Source organism: Pezoporus wallicus, unplaced genomic scaffold (genome assembly GCF_028554395.1).
Source record: "Pezoporus wallicus isolate ANWC-B61680 ecotype Strahan unplaced genomic scaffold, APGP_CSIRO_Pwel_v1 contig_10790, whole genome shotgun sequence".
Classification (NCBI taxonomy): Eukaryota; Metazoa; Chordata; class Aves; order Psittaciformes; family Psittacidae; genus Pezoporus; species Pezoporus wallicus.
In genome coordinates this window covers 1,005,740-1,020,472 of record NW_026640522.1, presented here as the reverse complement: position 1 = coordinate 1,020,472, position 14,733 = coordinate 1,005,740, and the positions used below count along the sequence as shown (strand labels likewise).

The following is a 14,733-nucleotide window of genomic DNA, read 5'->3' as shown; positions in this document are numbered from 1 at the left end:
CCCCTCTCCCGTCCACAGGCAGCACTGCTCCCTGCCCAACCAGCAGCAAGAAACCCCACGCTGGGGCCAGTTCACGGCTCAGCAGCACCGGCTCTTCCCCTGCACTCAGCTACTCCTTCTCAACCAGAGCCAGGAGGTGGCTCAGCGCGGGCAGGACGTGCTCGGGAGGCACCTCCGGCTCCTCGCCCTGCCCCGCAGCCCGGAGCAGGAAGCTGTGCATGCCCACGGCCCGCGCTGCCCTGTAGTCCCGGCTGTAGTCATCCCCGACGTGAGCTGCCTGCCGGGGCAAGACCCCGCCGAGCCGCAGCGCCTGCTCGAAGATCCTCGCGTCCGGCTTGGCGCAGCCCGCGGCTTCGGACGTGAGCACGAAGTCGAAGTGGTGCCGCAGCTCGCACTGGCAGAGGATGCTTTCCAGCCGGTTGTCGAAGTTAGACACGACCCCCATGCGGAAGCCGCGCCGGCGGCACTGGCTCAGGGTCTCGCTGGCGCCCGGCAGCGGCTCCCAGTTGCGGGCGCTGCAGTAGTCGCGGTAGAGCTTCTCGGCCATGGCCGTGAGGACGCTCTCGTCCTGCACGCCCGAGAGCCTGAAGGTCTGTTTGACGACATCGACCCACCACTGCCGGGAGCTCAGCCCCCGGCCCTGCCCGTAGTTGGGGAAGCGCCGGCCCTGGGCCCCGTACGCCTCCCGGAAGGAGCGGCTGAGCGCCTCCGGCTGCACCCGCACGCCGTGAGCCCGGGCCTCGGCCGCGTAGCTGTGCCCCAGGGGCTGCCGCAGTCGCAGTAGCGTGTCCTTCACGTCCCACGTCAGCAAGCGGAGCCGCAGCATGGCCTCAGCGCAGCTCGGCGCCGCGGGAGACCTGGGGCAACGGGGAGGGCAGAGCCGGGGGCGGTGCAGGCTCACGCCGGTCACTGTCGCAAGAGTGCGGGAACCGGCCCCTGGCCCGCATCACACCCGCGTCCCTCGGGAGGGCTCAGGGTCACGGACACTGCCGGGGGGGGCCGCCCCGCTCGCAGGCCCGCGGTGCAAGGTGTCCCAGGGCGGGCCGTGAACGCCCCACACCGTGGGTGCCGCAGCGGGGCCGGGTGCGAGGGCTCCGCGGGGCTGTACCGGGGCTGGGTGCGAGGGCTCCGCGGGGCCGTACCGGAGCTGGGCAGGGGAGGAGCGGGGCGGCCGCGACTGCCCGCAAGGGCCCAGGCGCCACCGGGACCCAGCGGCAGCCCCCGTCCCGCACCCACCTCTGCCGCGGAAGCGCCGCTGCCCGCCCCGGAAGCTCGGCCCGGCTCAAGCCCGCCCCGCCGCCGCCTCCTCCCGCAGCCAGCGCAGCAGCTGCGGGGTGAAGTAGGTGATGATGGCGTCGGCTCCTGCGGAGAGAGCGGGCGGGTGGAGCGGCCCCGCGGCGGCAGCGGCCCGGGCCCGGGGCGGGGGCTCTGTCTCACCTGCGCGCCTGAAGGCCGTGACCGCCTCCCGGACCGCGGCCTCCAGGGTGAAGGCACCGGCCTGGGCCCCGTGCCACAGCATGGCGAACTCCCCCGAGACGTGGTACACGGCCAGCGGGTGCGTGGGGTGCTGCGGGGAGCGGCGGGCTCAGGCCTCGTGTCTGCTGCCCCCCCCTCACACGGCAGCACCAGCCCCAACCCCAACGTGAGGCCCGCAGTGACAGGTCCCAACCGGCCCTCCCCACCGCACACCTTCACCCCCCTGGGGACACCCAGCGCCCTCCCCGGCTGCGGGACCTTACTCGAGCCTTGACGTCCCTCACAAGGTCCAGGTAGGGCATCCCCGGCTTCACCATCAGCATGTCGGCTCCCTCCCGCACGTCCCGGTCCTGTGAGGGGAACGCACAACCCCAGCAGCTCGGGTACAAGAACGTTCCAGCAGGTCCATGCTTTCACCCACAAGAGCCCACAGAGGGGCTGTGATGGGGGAGGCAAAGCTTCCTCCCCTCCCTGCCAGACACCCGGTGCTGGGGGAGGCAATGGCTCTGTGGCTCTGTTCCACCCCTGGCAGTGTTCAAGGCCAGGTTGGACACAGGGGCTTGGAGCAAGCTGCTCTAGTGGAAGGTGTCCCTGCCCGTGGCAGGGGTTGGAGCTGGATGAGCCTTAAGGTCCCTTCCAACACAGACCAGGCTGGGATCCATGACCCAACAGCCCAAGCCACAGCAGGGTATGGGATCACCAACTCCACAGCTCCCAGCCCAGTCCTCGGGCCTGCGCTGGGCACCAGCTCTGCAGGCTGATGGGCCTCATTTAACTTGCTTGTTGAAGGGGAAGACCCGTGGCCATTTTGCTGCCTCCTGCTCCCTTTTGACTCCTGACCTTGCTCTCCCCAAGCCCTGCTGAGGAATTGTCACCCCACAGAAGGGTGTTCTGGTCCCCACAGCCCCAGCCCCGCTCACCCCCTCACTCACCACAGCACGCATGGCCAGGCCCCTGGCGCCCGGCGGCAGCTGGTAGCATCGCCTGTCCCCAAAGGCAGGTTTGGATAGAGCAGCATCCCTGGTGAGAGGCGAGGCAGGGCAGGGGATGAAGGACCAGCACTGCTCCCCCTGCCTCCCACCTCATACAGCTTCAGAAACATGAGCACAGACCAGGACAATCACCTGAGGGGTGTCTCCTGACGCACCTTTGTGCCCCAGGATCACTTGGGGAGGTACAACAGGCCAGGCTGAGCTGTGCTTCAGCACCCACTGCCCTCCCCATGCCCAGATGGGGTGAAATCGTGTCAGATGTTTTCCTTTTGCTCTTTTCCAAGGCAGGTTCCTCAGGGATGCCCCACCAGGGTCAGGCTGTTCTTGGGACAAGGTCTACCAGCTGACCAAGCTGAGCTTGTCCCTGAAGCCACCCTTTGGGGCAACACCAGCTCCTGTAACTGCCCTCCTCACTGCTTCTGGCAGCTCCCTATGTACCTGCATTGCCACCAATGCCCTGGACAAGCAAGTGACCAAGGTGGTCTCTGTCCCACCCCGATCTTCCCCCCAGGCTGCCTCTCCTGGGCAAGGTACATTTATCACCCTTTCCCATTGGGAAGCAGGAGGAGTGTGCTCCAAAGTGACCAGAATGGTCCCAGGCTCTGACCAAGCCCTCTTCCCAAACAACTGCCTGGGAATGCAGCTCCTGGCTGAGGGACAGACCCACCTGAAGGGACCGTAGAAGCACGAAGCAAACTTGGCGCTGTAGCTCATCACCGAGACCTGCAGAGGAGAGCGGAGCTGTGAGGGCCAGAAGGAGGGTGCTGCATCCCAGCAACAGGGCAGAAGCGATTCCCTCCCATGGCTGATCTATAACACATCCACCTTTCCATGCCAGAGCCCTGGCACCTCAGCGTCCCCACATCCAGTCAAGGACATTCCCCTCTTGTGCTCACATGGACAGGGAAATGCCTGTGGCACATGGAATAACAGAGTGGTTTGGGTTGGAAGGGACCTTAAAGCTCCTCCAGCTCCAAGCCCTGCCACAGGCAGGGACACCTTCCACTAGAGCAGCTTGCTCCAAGCCCCTGTGTCCAACGTGGCCTTGAACACTGCCAGGGATGGGGCAGCCACAGCTTCTCTGGGCACCCTGTGCCAGCGCCTCAGCACCCTCCCAGGGAAGAGCTTCTGCCTAAGAGCTCATCTCAGTCTCCCCTCTGGCAGGTTAAAACCATTCCCCTTGGCCTGTCCCTACATCCTGGGCAAGGCAGGGGTTTGCTTCCCCCACTGCTCTCCCAGGTCCCGTGGTGGCACAGGCTCCCTGTGATCATCACTCCTGCCTCTGGCTCATGCAGATCCTGAGCTCACCTTGTTGCCCAGGTCATTGGAGATCAGCGCTGCCTTCATGGCTGCAATGCGCCCGTCCATCATATCTGAGGGGGCAACGATGTGGCAGCCTGCAGGGAAACAGACACAGGAGTGCCTGAGGCTTTGGCTTTGCCTGTACAAGGAGCAGGAGACCCCAGTGCTGAGGGGGTCCCGGCTGCCTGCAGCTCCCCCATCTTGGAACAAATCCTTCCCAGCTGGAGCCAGGCCCCGTTTGCTTTGTGTCCAGCTGAAAGGGAGAGGGGACAGGTCTGAGCCTGGGTACCGCTGCGGGGGACCCTCACCTGCTTTGGCATAGGCCAGCGCCACTTGTGCCAGGCGCTGGCAGCTCAGCTCGTTCTGGATGGTGCCGTCCTCGCGCAGGATGCCTGCGAGACAAAGCTGGGTTACACAGGGGCTGGACGGGCCCTCCTGCCTCCATCTCTAGGGAAGGAGATGGCTCTGGGGACAAGCTATGAGGATATTCAGAGCAACAGCAGGGAGTGTGTCAAGGGAGATGGATAAGGACCAGGAGACCAACAACCACGAGTGCTCTGGGGAAGGGAAGATGGAGATGGAGGACACAGATGGGTGCTCAGACAGACTCAGATGGCCAGAGTGGCTGCCTCAAGCAGCCGTGCCTCCCACCCTGCTGTCAACACCTAGGAGATGTCTCCCAGGCTCAACTGCACCAGTACTGGGGAGCCAAGTCCTGGTGCAGGGGCTGGTCAGACCTCACTAGCACACGGAGCTCCTCAGGAGGAAATGACTCCCCCCCCGAGATTGCCAGTGCCAGGATAATGCCTGAGGAGCAGCGCAGGACCCAGGCTGTGTGCTCACCGCAGTGCCCATGGGAGGTGTAAGGGCACAAGCAGACATCGCAGGCAATCAGCAGCTCTGGGAAGGTGGAGCGGATCTTCTTGATGGCCTGGATGGCAGGAGTGTCCTCTGCATCAGCAGCAGAGCCCTCCTCATCCTGTGAGGACAGAAATGCCTCAGCATGCGCAGCCCAGGGCTTCCCACCCACTCCTCCATGGCAGAGGCTCTGCCCAGGGACCCATTTCTGAACCCTGAGACCCTGTTACACCGGGCAGTGTGAGCACCAGCCACAGAAAAGGGTGATGGAGTTGGGCCTCTGAGCAGCCAGTGCAGGTCTCAAGCCCACCTGCAAGAGCTTTCACTACAGTCTCCCATCCCCATCCTGCTCTACTGGGTGAGGTGCAAGCAAGGCCAGAGACCCTGAGCTACTCCTCTTTGATCAGCAGAACCTCCCTGGCCCCACTCTGCCCTCCCACACCCCTGTGGTTACCCCCTGCCACCACCCTGCACACTGACCTTGTGGACCTTGCTGGGCACCCCGAAGATGAGCACACACTTCAGACCGTCCTCAACGAGGGGACGCAGCATCCCCTCCAGCTTGTTGACTCCATACCTGAGAAGAGCAAAGGGAACGGGCTGCCAGGCACCTGCTCCATGGGTGAGCTGGTTGTGCCTTGGGTGCTGGACCGGGAGCGACCCAGCATCCACAGCAAGCAGCAGCTGGAGATACAGGGGACACGTTGCCTGAACACTGTGAGGAACAACCCAGGACCTTATCTGGGAGTACAGTAACATTATCTACCCTGCATGGACACTCTCTGCTCTGAAAGGCCAAGCATGCCCTGTCCTTGGACCCCTTATTGTGGTGTCCCTGTGGCAGATCCAGCCCACCTCCCCATAGGAACACCTCCTGGGGGCTCTGTGACCACAACCCTGCTGATGCAGCAGTAGATGAAGACAGGAGCTGCCAGTCCAGCAGGATCTCGTGCAGGACCAGAGCCCATGTCCTTGCACAGGTTTTCCAGCTGCTGCTGGAAACCCCATTTCCAACTTCCCTGCATGCTGAGCCCATGTGCGAGTGCTCTGGGACATCGTGGGAGCCTGGCACTATCCCTGCCAGTACTGGTACTTTCCCAGCACTCCAATATGATGGATGAGTGCTCCTGCCCTGCCTGATGCTGAGGGTCCCCAAGGCAGGGACCACAGAGGGTTGGAAGCATCGCTCCTGGCTCATGCTCATCTCAGGCCATGCATCAACCCTGCTTTGGCATGGAGCACGGCAGTGACTCTCATGCAGCTCAGCAGGGCTGGACTCTTACCTGGCTTGTCCAGGGAGGCTGGGGATCGGCTCCACTGCATCAGGGCTGTCACTGCAGGAGGTGGATGGGACAGAGACGTGAAGACTCGGTGTGAGGATTTGACCCCCATCCCAGGCTTGACCGCTCCATGGGGAACCTGAACCTATCTAAGAGCTCAGGGAGCACCTAAACCGGTCACCCTGAGTGTGGTCCATCCCTAACCCAGAGAGCCAGGGCTCACTCACGTGACAAAAATGGGGTAGATGAGGTTGGAGGCATCGAAGGTGGTGGTTGTACACTGCCAGGAGCGCAGCACAGGGTGGAAGTAGCCGCTGTGGAGAAGGGAATCTGCCTGCATCGTGGATGCTGTGGAAGGAGGCTCTGAAACACCAGAAGCCAGCAGGTTGGTCACCGGTGGTGCCCTGGGAAGCTGCTACTGTTGGTGCATGTGAGGAGGGGGCTCAGATCCAGGCAGCCATGGCAGGACCATCCCTGTCCCTCACTGGGCACACACAGAGAGCACGAGCTGCATCCCAGCCAGCTCCATCCCAGCCCTGCTGGTGGGTGCTGCAGGACCCCCAGCAGCAGTCACATGAACAGGGATGATGCTGATTCCTCCCCATGAAACCCCCTAGTTCTGTGTATGAAACCACCAGTTCACAACCACCAGTGTCCCCCCGCAGCAGAACCCTCCTCAGGCTTCCTCTGGTTTGGCTGCTACAGCTGTAACAGAGTTTTCTATCAGTGAGATGGTCTTTGCTGAATTCATTTTGCTTAATGCTGTGTAAGTTGTTTGATAACAGATTTGTATACAGTGAAGAGCTGCTCTATGTAGCACAATGTATTTATGGCTGCAGTGTATAGGTGCAGTTACAGAACAGTACAGGCACTGGATGGGAGAGCTGCATGGGATCACCCTGAAGACTCCAGGGCTTTAAACCCCACAGCTCCACAGCTCCAGTGGCCACTTGCTGCAGCAAGTGAGGGTGAGGAACACCAGGGAGTTGGGCAAACTGACTGCAGAGGTTGCAAAGAAGAATTACTCGATGCACAGAAATGAAGTGTTAGCTGTGTTAGTGCTGGAACTTCTCCTGTAGCAATGCTTTCTTCTTCTGTAGCAGATCTGGTAACAAGTCTGTGATGAGACCGCTAAGATTTAAATTCCCCCTAGAGCTAAACTCTCACCACTGTGTGGTGTGGTGGATGAGCGCGATGGAAGGGCTGTTTGGCTGCAGCACAGCAGGAGCTGCTGTTTGGGCCCTGGGAACCCCAACCTGGGCTGCAGCCTGTTTGTACAAGCAGCTCCAAGGACTCAGGATGGCTGCTCTCACAAGGCTGCATCCTGCAGGTGCCTGCGCAGGGTGTCCCGGGAGACAAGAGCCAAGTCCCTGCTGGAGACCAGATTGTTCTGAGAGCTGGAGACTTCTGAAGGAGCGAGCGGATTCCTCCCCTAGCTCCCCATGGCAGGGGGGGCTGCCCTGAGAGGGGACACGAGGACAGGAGCTGGCTTGGAGCAGCCCTGGGGTCCCCAGTCCCACCCCTGGAGGGATTCCCCAAGCAATAAAACCTCATGGACCCGCTTCCAGGGCACAGATACAGCCCAGGGAGAATGCTTTACAGCAGCACCCACGGCACCAGGGAGCACCGGGGCTGTGCAGGAGATGGCTCCATCCTGCAGGAAAACCTTTAATTTGAGGCGTTCACACGCTCTAGATACTGCAACGCTGAGCCAGGTTCTCAGTCTGTAGCAAAGCACCACAGGAAGAGGGCACTGGTAATATGGGGCATCGTGTCAAGTCCAGGGCCTGACCTCAGTCTCTTTCTTCTGCTTGGGGATGGGCAAAAGGTACCTCTCGGTTGCCTACAGGCTCACACCTACATAAACACCTTATGAAGTTGGATGGTGCTGGGGGGGGGGGGGGGGGTTGCAGACCAGCTGGCAGAGTCACAGCATCGCTTGGCAAATCATTTTTAGCCCTTGGAAAGTTGCTGCTCTGCCCTTACTCACAGGGAAGGGGCCAGCCCTCGCCTGAACTGCAGTTGGCAGCTCCAGTGCAGTGGCCGGGCTCCAGGCTGGGACGAGTGGAGAACAAAGGGCTCAGTGAGCAAAACCCACCTCGAGAATCCCAAAAATGCTTTTAACAGTTAATCCCCAGGAGGAAGGGGCAGGGTGGAACCAGAGGCACCTGACTCTGTGCAGGGCAGATAGAGGCCCCAGCTCAGAGGCTGCCCTCGCTGGGCAAGGAGGGGACGGGGACAGGGCTGAATTGCAGAGCAGAGATAACAGCCAGGGGGGGTGGGCCCAGCACAGCCCTGTCTGCTGCGAGCTGGGGGCACCGGGGGCTCCTCACCAGCCCCACGTGGAGCTGCAGAGTCCCCCTGCCCAGCCAGAGCACCCGCCTGCATGAGGGCACCGGGGTCTTACAGCCTCTGTGTGATGCACGGGGAAGGCCAGGGGAGATGCAGAGTAAGGGCTGCAAGAGTGCTGCGATAAGGGGACACTGCACCATGGAGTCACAGCATGGTTTGTGTTGGAAGGGACCTTAAAGCTCATCCAGTTCCAACCCCTGCCACGGGCAGGGACACCTTCCACTAGAGCAGCTTGCTCCAAGCCCCTGTGTCCAACCTGGCCTTGAACACTGCCAGGGATGGGGCAGCCACAGCTTCTCTGGGCACCCTGTGCCAGCGCCTCAGCACCCTCCCAGGGAAGAGCTTCTGCCTAAGAGCTCATCTCAGTCTCCCCTTGGGCAGGTTAAAGCCATTCCCCTTGGCCTGTCCCTACATCCCTTGTCCCAAGCCCCTCTCCAGGTTTCCTGCAGCCCCTTTAGGCACTGGAGCTGCTCTCAGGTCTCCCCTTCAGGAGCCTTCTCTTCTCCAGGCTGCCCCAGCCCAGCTCTCTCAGCCTGGCTCCAGAGCAGAGCTGCTCCGGCCCTCATCCTTCCCTGCACAACATCTACCTGAAGTGCTGCAGATACTCAGGGCTCAGTGGATCTGCAGTTACACCGCACCATCACACGCTGCTTCGTGCTTTACCGAGCAGAACCCGTTCTGCCCTTACTGCGCTACCGAGAGCTGTCCTTGCCGCCTGCACCCAAGCGGTGTCTCCTTGCCCGGCCGGACCCTACCCCTCGACTTATCCTGATCTCCGGCCTCAGAGCAGGCCTATAAGAAGACGGGCTCGGGGACCGGGGGCATCAGAGGCGCGGCATTCGCCCCGGCTCCGGTGCCCCCGGTCCCGGTCCCCGTCCCCGTCCCCGTCCCGGTCGCAGGCACTCACCAGCCAACGCGTCCTGCTCCGTCCGTAGGAGTCTCCCAGCGCCTTCTCCCGATTTGCATAATCCCGCCCCCTGGTTAGCATAGACACGCCCCATCAGTGCGGGGGCGTGGCGGGAAGTCTCGCGCGAAATAGCGCGGGAAAGGACTTGGAGGCGGTGCGGAGATGGGGAAGGAGGGGTTTGGGGTGCTGGGGGGGAAGGGGACAGGTTTTGGGTTTCTGAGCCGGATGGAGCAGGGCTTTGGGTGCTGGGGGGAGGAGGAGGCAGGTTTTGGGGGGCTGTGCGGGGATCTGGAGCCCGGTTTTGTGCTGCTGAAGGGGTTGGAGCAGGGCTTTGTGGTACTGGGCAGTAAGGAGGCAGGTTTTGGGGTGCTGCAGTGGAACCTTGAGCCAGATTTTGGGGTTCTGGGTGAGCTGCGGCAGGATTTAGACCCAGAGTTTGTGGTTCTGGGTGAGGTAGAGCAGGTTTAGGGGTTCTGGGGCTGGTAAGGAGGCAGGTTTTGGGGTGCTGGGACCAGTTCTAGACCCAGATTTTGGGGCTCAGGGAGCCTGGAGCAGGGTTTTGTGGTGCTGCGGGTGTAAGGAACCAGGTTTTAGGTGCCTTTTTGGGATATTCTTTGCTAACTGGAAGGCTTCAGGAAGGTTTTTCTGAGCCTTCCCTGACTCTAGGTCTGGGCTGCAGCAGCCTCCAGCCTCACTTCACTGTGAGACACTCCATCAACAGCAGTTTGCTTCTGCCCTCTCCACAAGCTCATTACTGACAGGAACAAGAGACTCCACTTGTGTAGAAAAACTCTGGCTTTTATTTGGATATTGTTCCCTTCCAGAATATGCACCCAGGTATGAAAGGAGAGGAAAAAAGGACAAAGAGCTAGCAGAAAGGCCTTTTGTCACTGGGGATCTTGGGAAGATGGTGTCAGCTCTGCCTGTTCATCTGACTGCATGTCAGGAGGAGCCAGACAGCACAAAGTCTTTGTTGGTTCAGTTTTCTTCCAGAGCTGGGCTCTGCACAGGCACAAAGGTGGGAAGCTCTTGGGGTTGTTCTGCATCCAATTCATGGTGAAAGGGATGTTCTGTTCCTCACAAGTGCTGTTTTAAAACTGCAGATCAGTGAAACTCGCAGGTTTCACTTCAACATACCTAAAACTGCCCCCTGACTTCCCTAGTTAAGTTCAAACACTGGGTTTATCAGTCTTCAAAAAGCTCAACTACTAAAGCGCTTTTCCCCACAGGACCCTTATTCTAATGGATATTTTCTCAGAGAGAAAGGCATCAAAACTAACAAGAAGTATAAAAGCACAAACCTACATGAGTACGAGAAACACACACAGCTTGTTTCAGTCCATCTGTCATGAAGGAGCTTTGGAAAGCCCCAGGCCTGACACTGCAGCCCAAGACCCCAGCCAGAGGCAAGACTGTGCCTCTGGGATGGTTGTTGAAGGCTATGGAAGGACCTATGAGGCAATCAACCCATTCCAATCAGGTAAAGAGAAAAACCTACTCAAGCCAACAAGATCCACCTCTGTTCAACCCCATTTTAACCCGCTGCAGCTCTGCAGGGGAGGGAAGTGAGACTGTGAGCTCCACCATACATCCCAACAGAGCTCCACTGTTCATTCTGATTCAGATCCTAAATAGAATTCCTCTGGGTCTCCCAGGGCTTTAAAGACACAAAACAGCACTTTCAGTACTCAGTTTATATCATAAAGTGCTGTGAAGTACGCTGGTTTGGGTGAGTGAGGTGAATGGGCCACCGGCTCTTGTGCAGTCAAACCTCATTGCTGCATAGGACCGGTGTGGTTGAAAGACACAGCAGCTCTGACAGAGATACAGCAGGAGGAAAAGGCACAGCCAGAATGCAAGAAAATGAAGGAAAATAAAGCAAGTCACGGGGATAAAAGCTTCAGTGTTCAGCTTCCAAGCCCCCTGACATCATCAGGGAGATTCTAAACCCCAAAGGGTTAATGACCTATTTGCTTCAGCCCCTGACATGCTTTAATGAGCTTATTCAGGTCTCTCAAGTTCTTGCTCCAAGTATTTCTTCTGTCTTCTATTTCAGAGCCAAGCCAGTGTGAAAAGCTCAGTCCTGTCACTGTTCAGCCCCCCGACCACAGGGAGGAGGAGTCCTTCCACCAGAAAACCTTTAGCAGGAGTCCCTCACGTCCAAGCAAAGGTTTAGCCGAAGTCCTTTATGTACAAGTTAAAGCCAAAAGGGAGAGGCTGCAGAGGAGCAGAGCAAAGCTCTACTGGAAGCAAGAGGGGACACAGCAGAGTTGATTTACAGTGTTTACAGCCCTTTGACCAAAACCCAGCGCCTGCACACATCAGTGAGCTCAGTTGTCCACCTCTTCCTCATCATTCTGCTCTTCTTCATCCATCCTTTCATCATCGTCATCATTTTCTTCCTCTCGGCTCTTATCCTGCTCCTCTGAGTCTGCCTTCTTGTCTTTGTCTTTCCTTGCTTCTTTCTTTCCTTTCTGTTCACGCCTGTAAACTAAGAGAGAGAAAGAGAACACTGAAAGACGACACACTGGCGTCCCCACGGCACGAACCACACAGCAGCTGGAGTCCCACGGCTGCTTCAAAGGAGCAGTGACCCCACAGCAGCCACTCACCCTATTGTCTGAGCTGTGCTGACCAGGAAATCAGGCTAAGTTTCAGCAGAAACCTGCTGAAAAGGATGCAGGAGCTCACATTTAGGCAGCACCTAAGGTTTCCCTTAGATAAATATAATAGGGGGGTGACAGCAGATGAGACTTTCTCAATCCTCATCAGTTGTGACATACAATGTTATCCCAGTCCTGTTAGGGCGCACATTAGTTATCCCCAGGCAGTGTAGGTTGCTGGGCAAAGAGAAGAGAAACAAGACAGGCAAGTAAGTGTTGCTTGTCCAGTGCTTGAGGAAAACAGGGCTCAGTGCTACAGAGTCCCCCCACGTGAACGAGGCCAGTACCTTCCAGTGATTCCTTCAGAGGGGCTACAAATCGCTGGAACTCCATCTCCTCCATGGCAGAGAGAACATCACCAGCATTCAGGGTTTTCCTCTTCCCCTTCATGGCAAAGTTATTTGCACTAGTCAAAAATGAGAAGTAGAAGAGGGAACTGGTAACTGGCTCCAGTTTAGTCTTGTTAGTCACAAGCAACTTAAGAAAAGAACCCATCTCTCAAACATCTGGGGTTTTTGAATCTCCTACTGGCAGCTGAAGGTACCTCTCTGTCTACATTGGCTGTTTGTTGGCTGGACCTTTCCCACAACCAGGGGGAAGGAGCTAGTCAGAACACTGGCTGCAGGGTGACAATTCCACAAAGCCATTCCATACCCAACACCAGGGGAGCAACTGCCTGCACAGCATCCGAACTGCGCAAGGAACATTGCTGTGTCCTCTGGGCTGATAAGGCAGGCTCCTGCTTGCCTAAGGCTGCTGTGTGGGGAGCAGCCTGGAGAGGGAACCAAACGCTCCTCCCTTTCCTGGGAAAGGCCACGCAGCTGTGCTCTAAGGGAATGGCAGCCTGGGACCCCTCCTGTTCCTGGCAGGGATGGATCTCCATGTCCAGAGCCCAAAGCTGCTTTCCCTGGGGTAGTAAAGAGCAGCCGGAACGCCACTGCTGTGATCTGGTAAACTGGCCTGCACTAACGATTGTTTTGTTGATGTAAACAGGCAATCCCAACCTGGTTTGCGTTGGAAGGGACCCTAAAGCTCATCCAGTCCAACCCCTGCCACAGGCAGGGACACTTTCAACTACATCAACAGCACCGGTTATGTAGTGCAACAAATTCTTACCATGATGTTGCATAAAGCACAAACACACTCGCTGCTCGAGAGATCGCACTCCGAGCTTCCTTGGAGATGTTGACTCCATCAGGAAGCTGAAAAACAAATTCAACTTTTATCAGCAGCTGCTAGAAATTAAACTTGTGTAATTCACATATCAGGCCCATTAAGGCATTTGGAAGACTCAGCACAACTGGAAGTGGAAGGTTGGTCTTGGTCACTATCCCAGCAACTTTGATGCCAGCTGGGAAGCACCCTCAGTTTGACTGTGCTCTTCTAAATGCAATGGGCTACACAGGAGCAAAGACACTTCTGGATCAGGGATGGGTCTGACCACTGTCTCAGGGCAATTTGTAAGATGGCTCCCAGGTTCCCAACACAGCCTGATCCCTGGCACATCTGGATCCATCTGGCCACAGCTCGATGCTCAGGACCAAACAGACCTCTAGTGACTGGGGTTAGAATCCCAGACTGGTTTGTGTTGGAAGGGACCTTAAAGCTCATCCAGCTCCAACCCCTGCCACAGGCAGGGACACCTTCCACTAGAGCAGCTTGCTCCAAGCCCCTGTGTCCAACCTGGCCTTGAACACTGCCAGGGATGGGGCAGCCACAGCTTCTCTGGGCACCCTGTGCCAGCGCCTCAGCACCCCCATAGGGGATTATTCCACGCCCTCACCAGGACCCGGTTCCCTTCGCTCCCCGGACACAGCCCCAGTGCCCCGGGACTTCGCTGCCGCCGCGGCGCGGGCCCGCAGTACTCGGTGGGTCACAGCCTGGCTCCGTCCCTCCCGCACCCCTCCCGGGCCTGGGCCCGTTCTGAGCAGCCAAACCGCAGCTCGGCGGAGCCCCTTCGACTGCAGCCCGGGGGAGAACTCGCTCCTCCACCCCGGTGCCCCCCGGGCCCGGCACCCACCGCCTCCTTGATGATGCGGGTGATGACGGCGTTGGGCAGGTTCAGGTCCTCCGGTCTCTCCGCCATGCTGGGCCTCCTGCAGGGAACGGGGGTGTCACCGGGCCGGAGGGAAGCCCGGGGGGGGGGGGGGGGGGGGGGCGGTCACGGTGGCCCCAGGCCCGGCCCGCACTAAAGCCCGCGCTCAGCCGCTGCCCTCTGACCCTTCCCGGCGTGCAGCGGGGGGGTAGCAGGCGGGCGGAAGCGGCGGCGGGGCGGGAGAGGAACGGGCGTGGGGAAGGGGCGGGATGAGACCTCCCCTGTGAGGGTGCTGAGGCGCTGGCACAGGGTGCCCAGAGAAGCTGTGGCTGCCCCATCCCTGGCAGTGTTCAAGGCCAGGTTGGACACAGGGGCTTGGAGCAAGCTGCTCTAGTGGAAGGTGTCCCTGCCCGTGGCAGGGGTTGGAGCTGGGGGAGCTTTAAGGTCCCTTCCAACACAAACCGGTCTGATTCTGTGATCAGTTTTTACCTGATAGTTGCAGTTGTGAGCAGTGAGGGACTGCAGTTTTTTTCCACAGCAAGTGTATGATTCCCAGTACGAAGAGCACTGTTACAATGGGGATAGTTCAGAAACATTTCTGAGGCTTGTTTATCATTGGTGATAGTGATTTGTATTTGACCTAACAGTGTGCTGGGGATAGCACAGCATTTGGAGGGCACAAAGGGCAGACCTGACGGAAGGCTTGTGTGGCCTTGATGCCCTTCGCAGTTACAGTGATTGGATTCATGAAGACCATCCCTGTGTGTACAGGTCCTGCCTCCTGAACCTCGTTTCTAGCTCCTTTTGGCGCGTTCTGTTGTTAACACACGTGGTTCATGGCTCTTGGGGTGAGGTGCTGCAGTGGGCG

General features: G+C 58.8%; 3 protein-coding genes across 3 annotated transcripts; all 3 read right to left on the bottom strand.

Annotated features, from left to right (window-relative positions):
* Positions 1-28: 28 nt before the first annotated feature.
* On the bottom strand, positions 29-953 carry HDHD3 (haloacid dehalogenase like hydrolase domain containing 3). Its single transcript, XM_057419256.1, has one exon. It carries the CDS (start codon positions 824-826, stop codon positions 110-112), a length of 717 nt encoding a protein of 238 aa, XP_057275239.1. The 5' UTR covers positions 827-953; the 3' UTR covers positions 29-109.
* A 272-nt stretch (positions 954-1,225) lies between these two features.
* ALAD (aminolevulinate dehydratase) lies at positions 1,226-6,269 on the bottom strand. Its single transcript, XM_057419336.1, has 11 exons — positions 6,136-6,269; positions 5,912-5,962; positions 5,109-5,205; positions 4,614-4,749; positions 4,079-4,162; positions 3,777-3,865; positions 3,136-3,191; positions 2,409-2,496; positions 1,740-1,826; positions 1,438-1,567; positions 1,226-1,362 (listed from the first exon to the last, which is right to left on the bottom strand). The coding sequence occupies exons 1-11, from the start codon at positions 6,246-6,248 to the stop codon at positions 1,283-1,285; spliced, it is 1,011 nt and encodes a 336-aa protein (XP_057275319.1). The 5' UTR covers positions 6,249-6,269; the 3' UTR covers positions 1,226-1,282.
* Positions 6,270-9,944: 3,675 nt separating this feature from the next.
* On the bottom strand, positions 9,945-13,950 carry POLE3 (DNA polymerase epsilon 3, accessory subunit). The gene is made up of 4 exons (XM_057419335.1): positions 13,851-13,950; positions 12,947-13,032; positions 12,118-12,236; positions 9,945-11,658 (listed from the first exon to the last, which is right to left on the bottom strand). Exons 1-4 carry the CDS (start codon positions 13,914-13,916, stop codon positions 11,498-11,500), a joined length of 432 nt encoding a protein of 143 aa, XP_057275318.1. The 5' UTR covers positions 13,917-13,950; the 3' UTR covers positions 9,945-11,497.
* Positions 13,951-14,733: the final 783 nt, after the last annotated feature.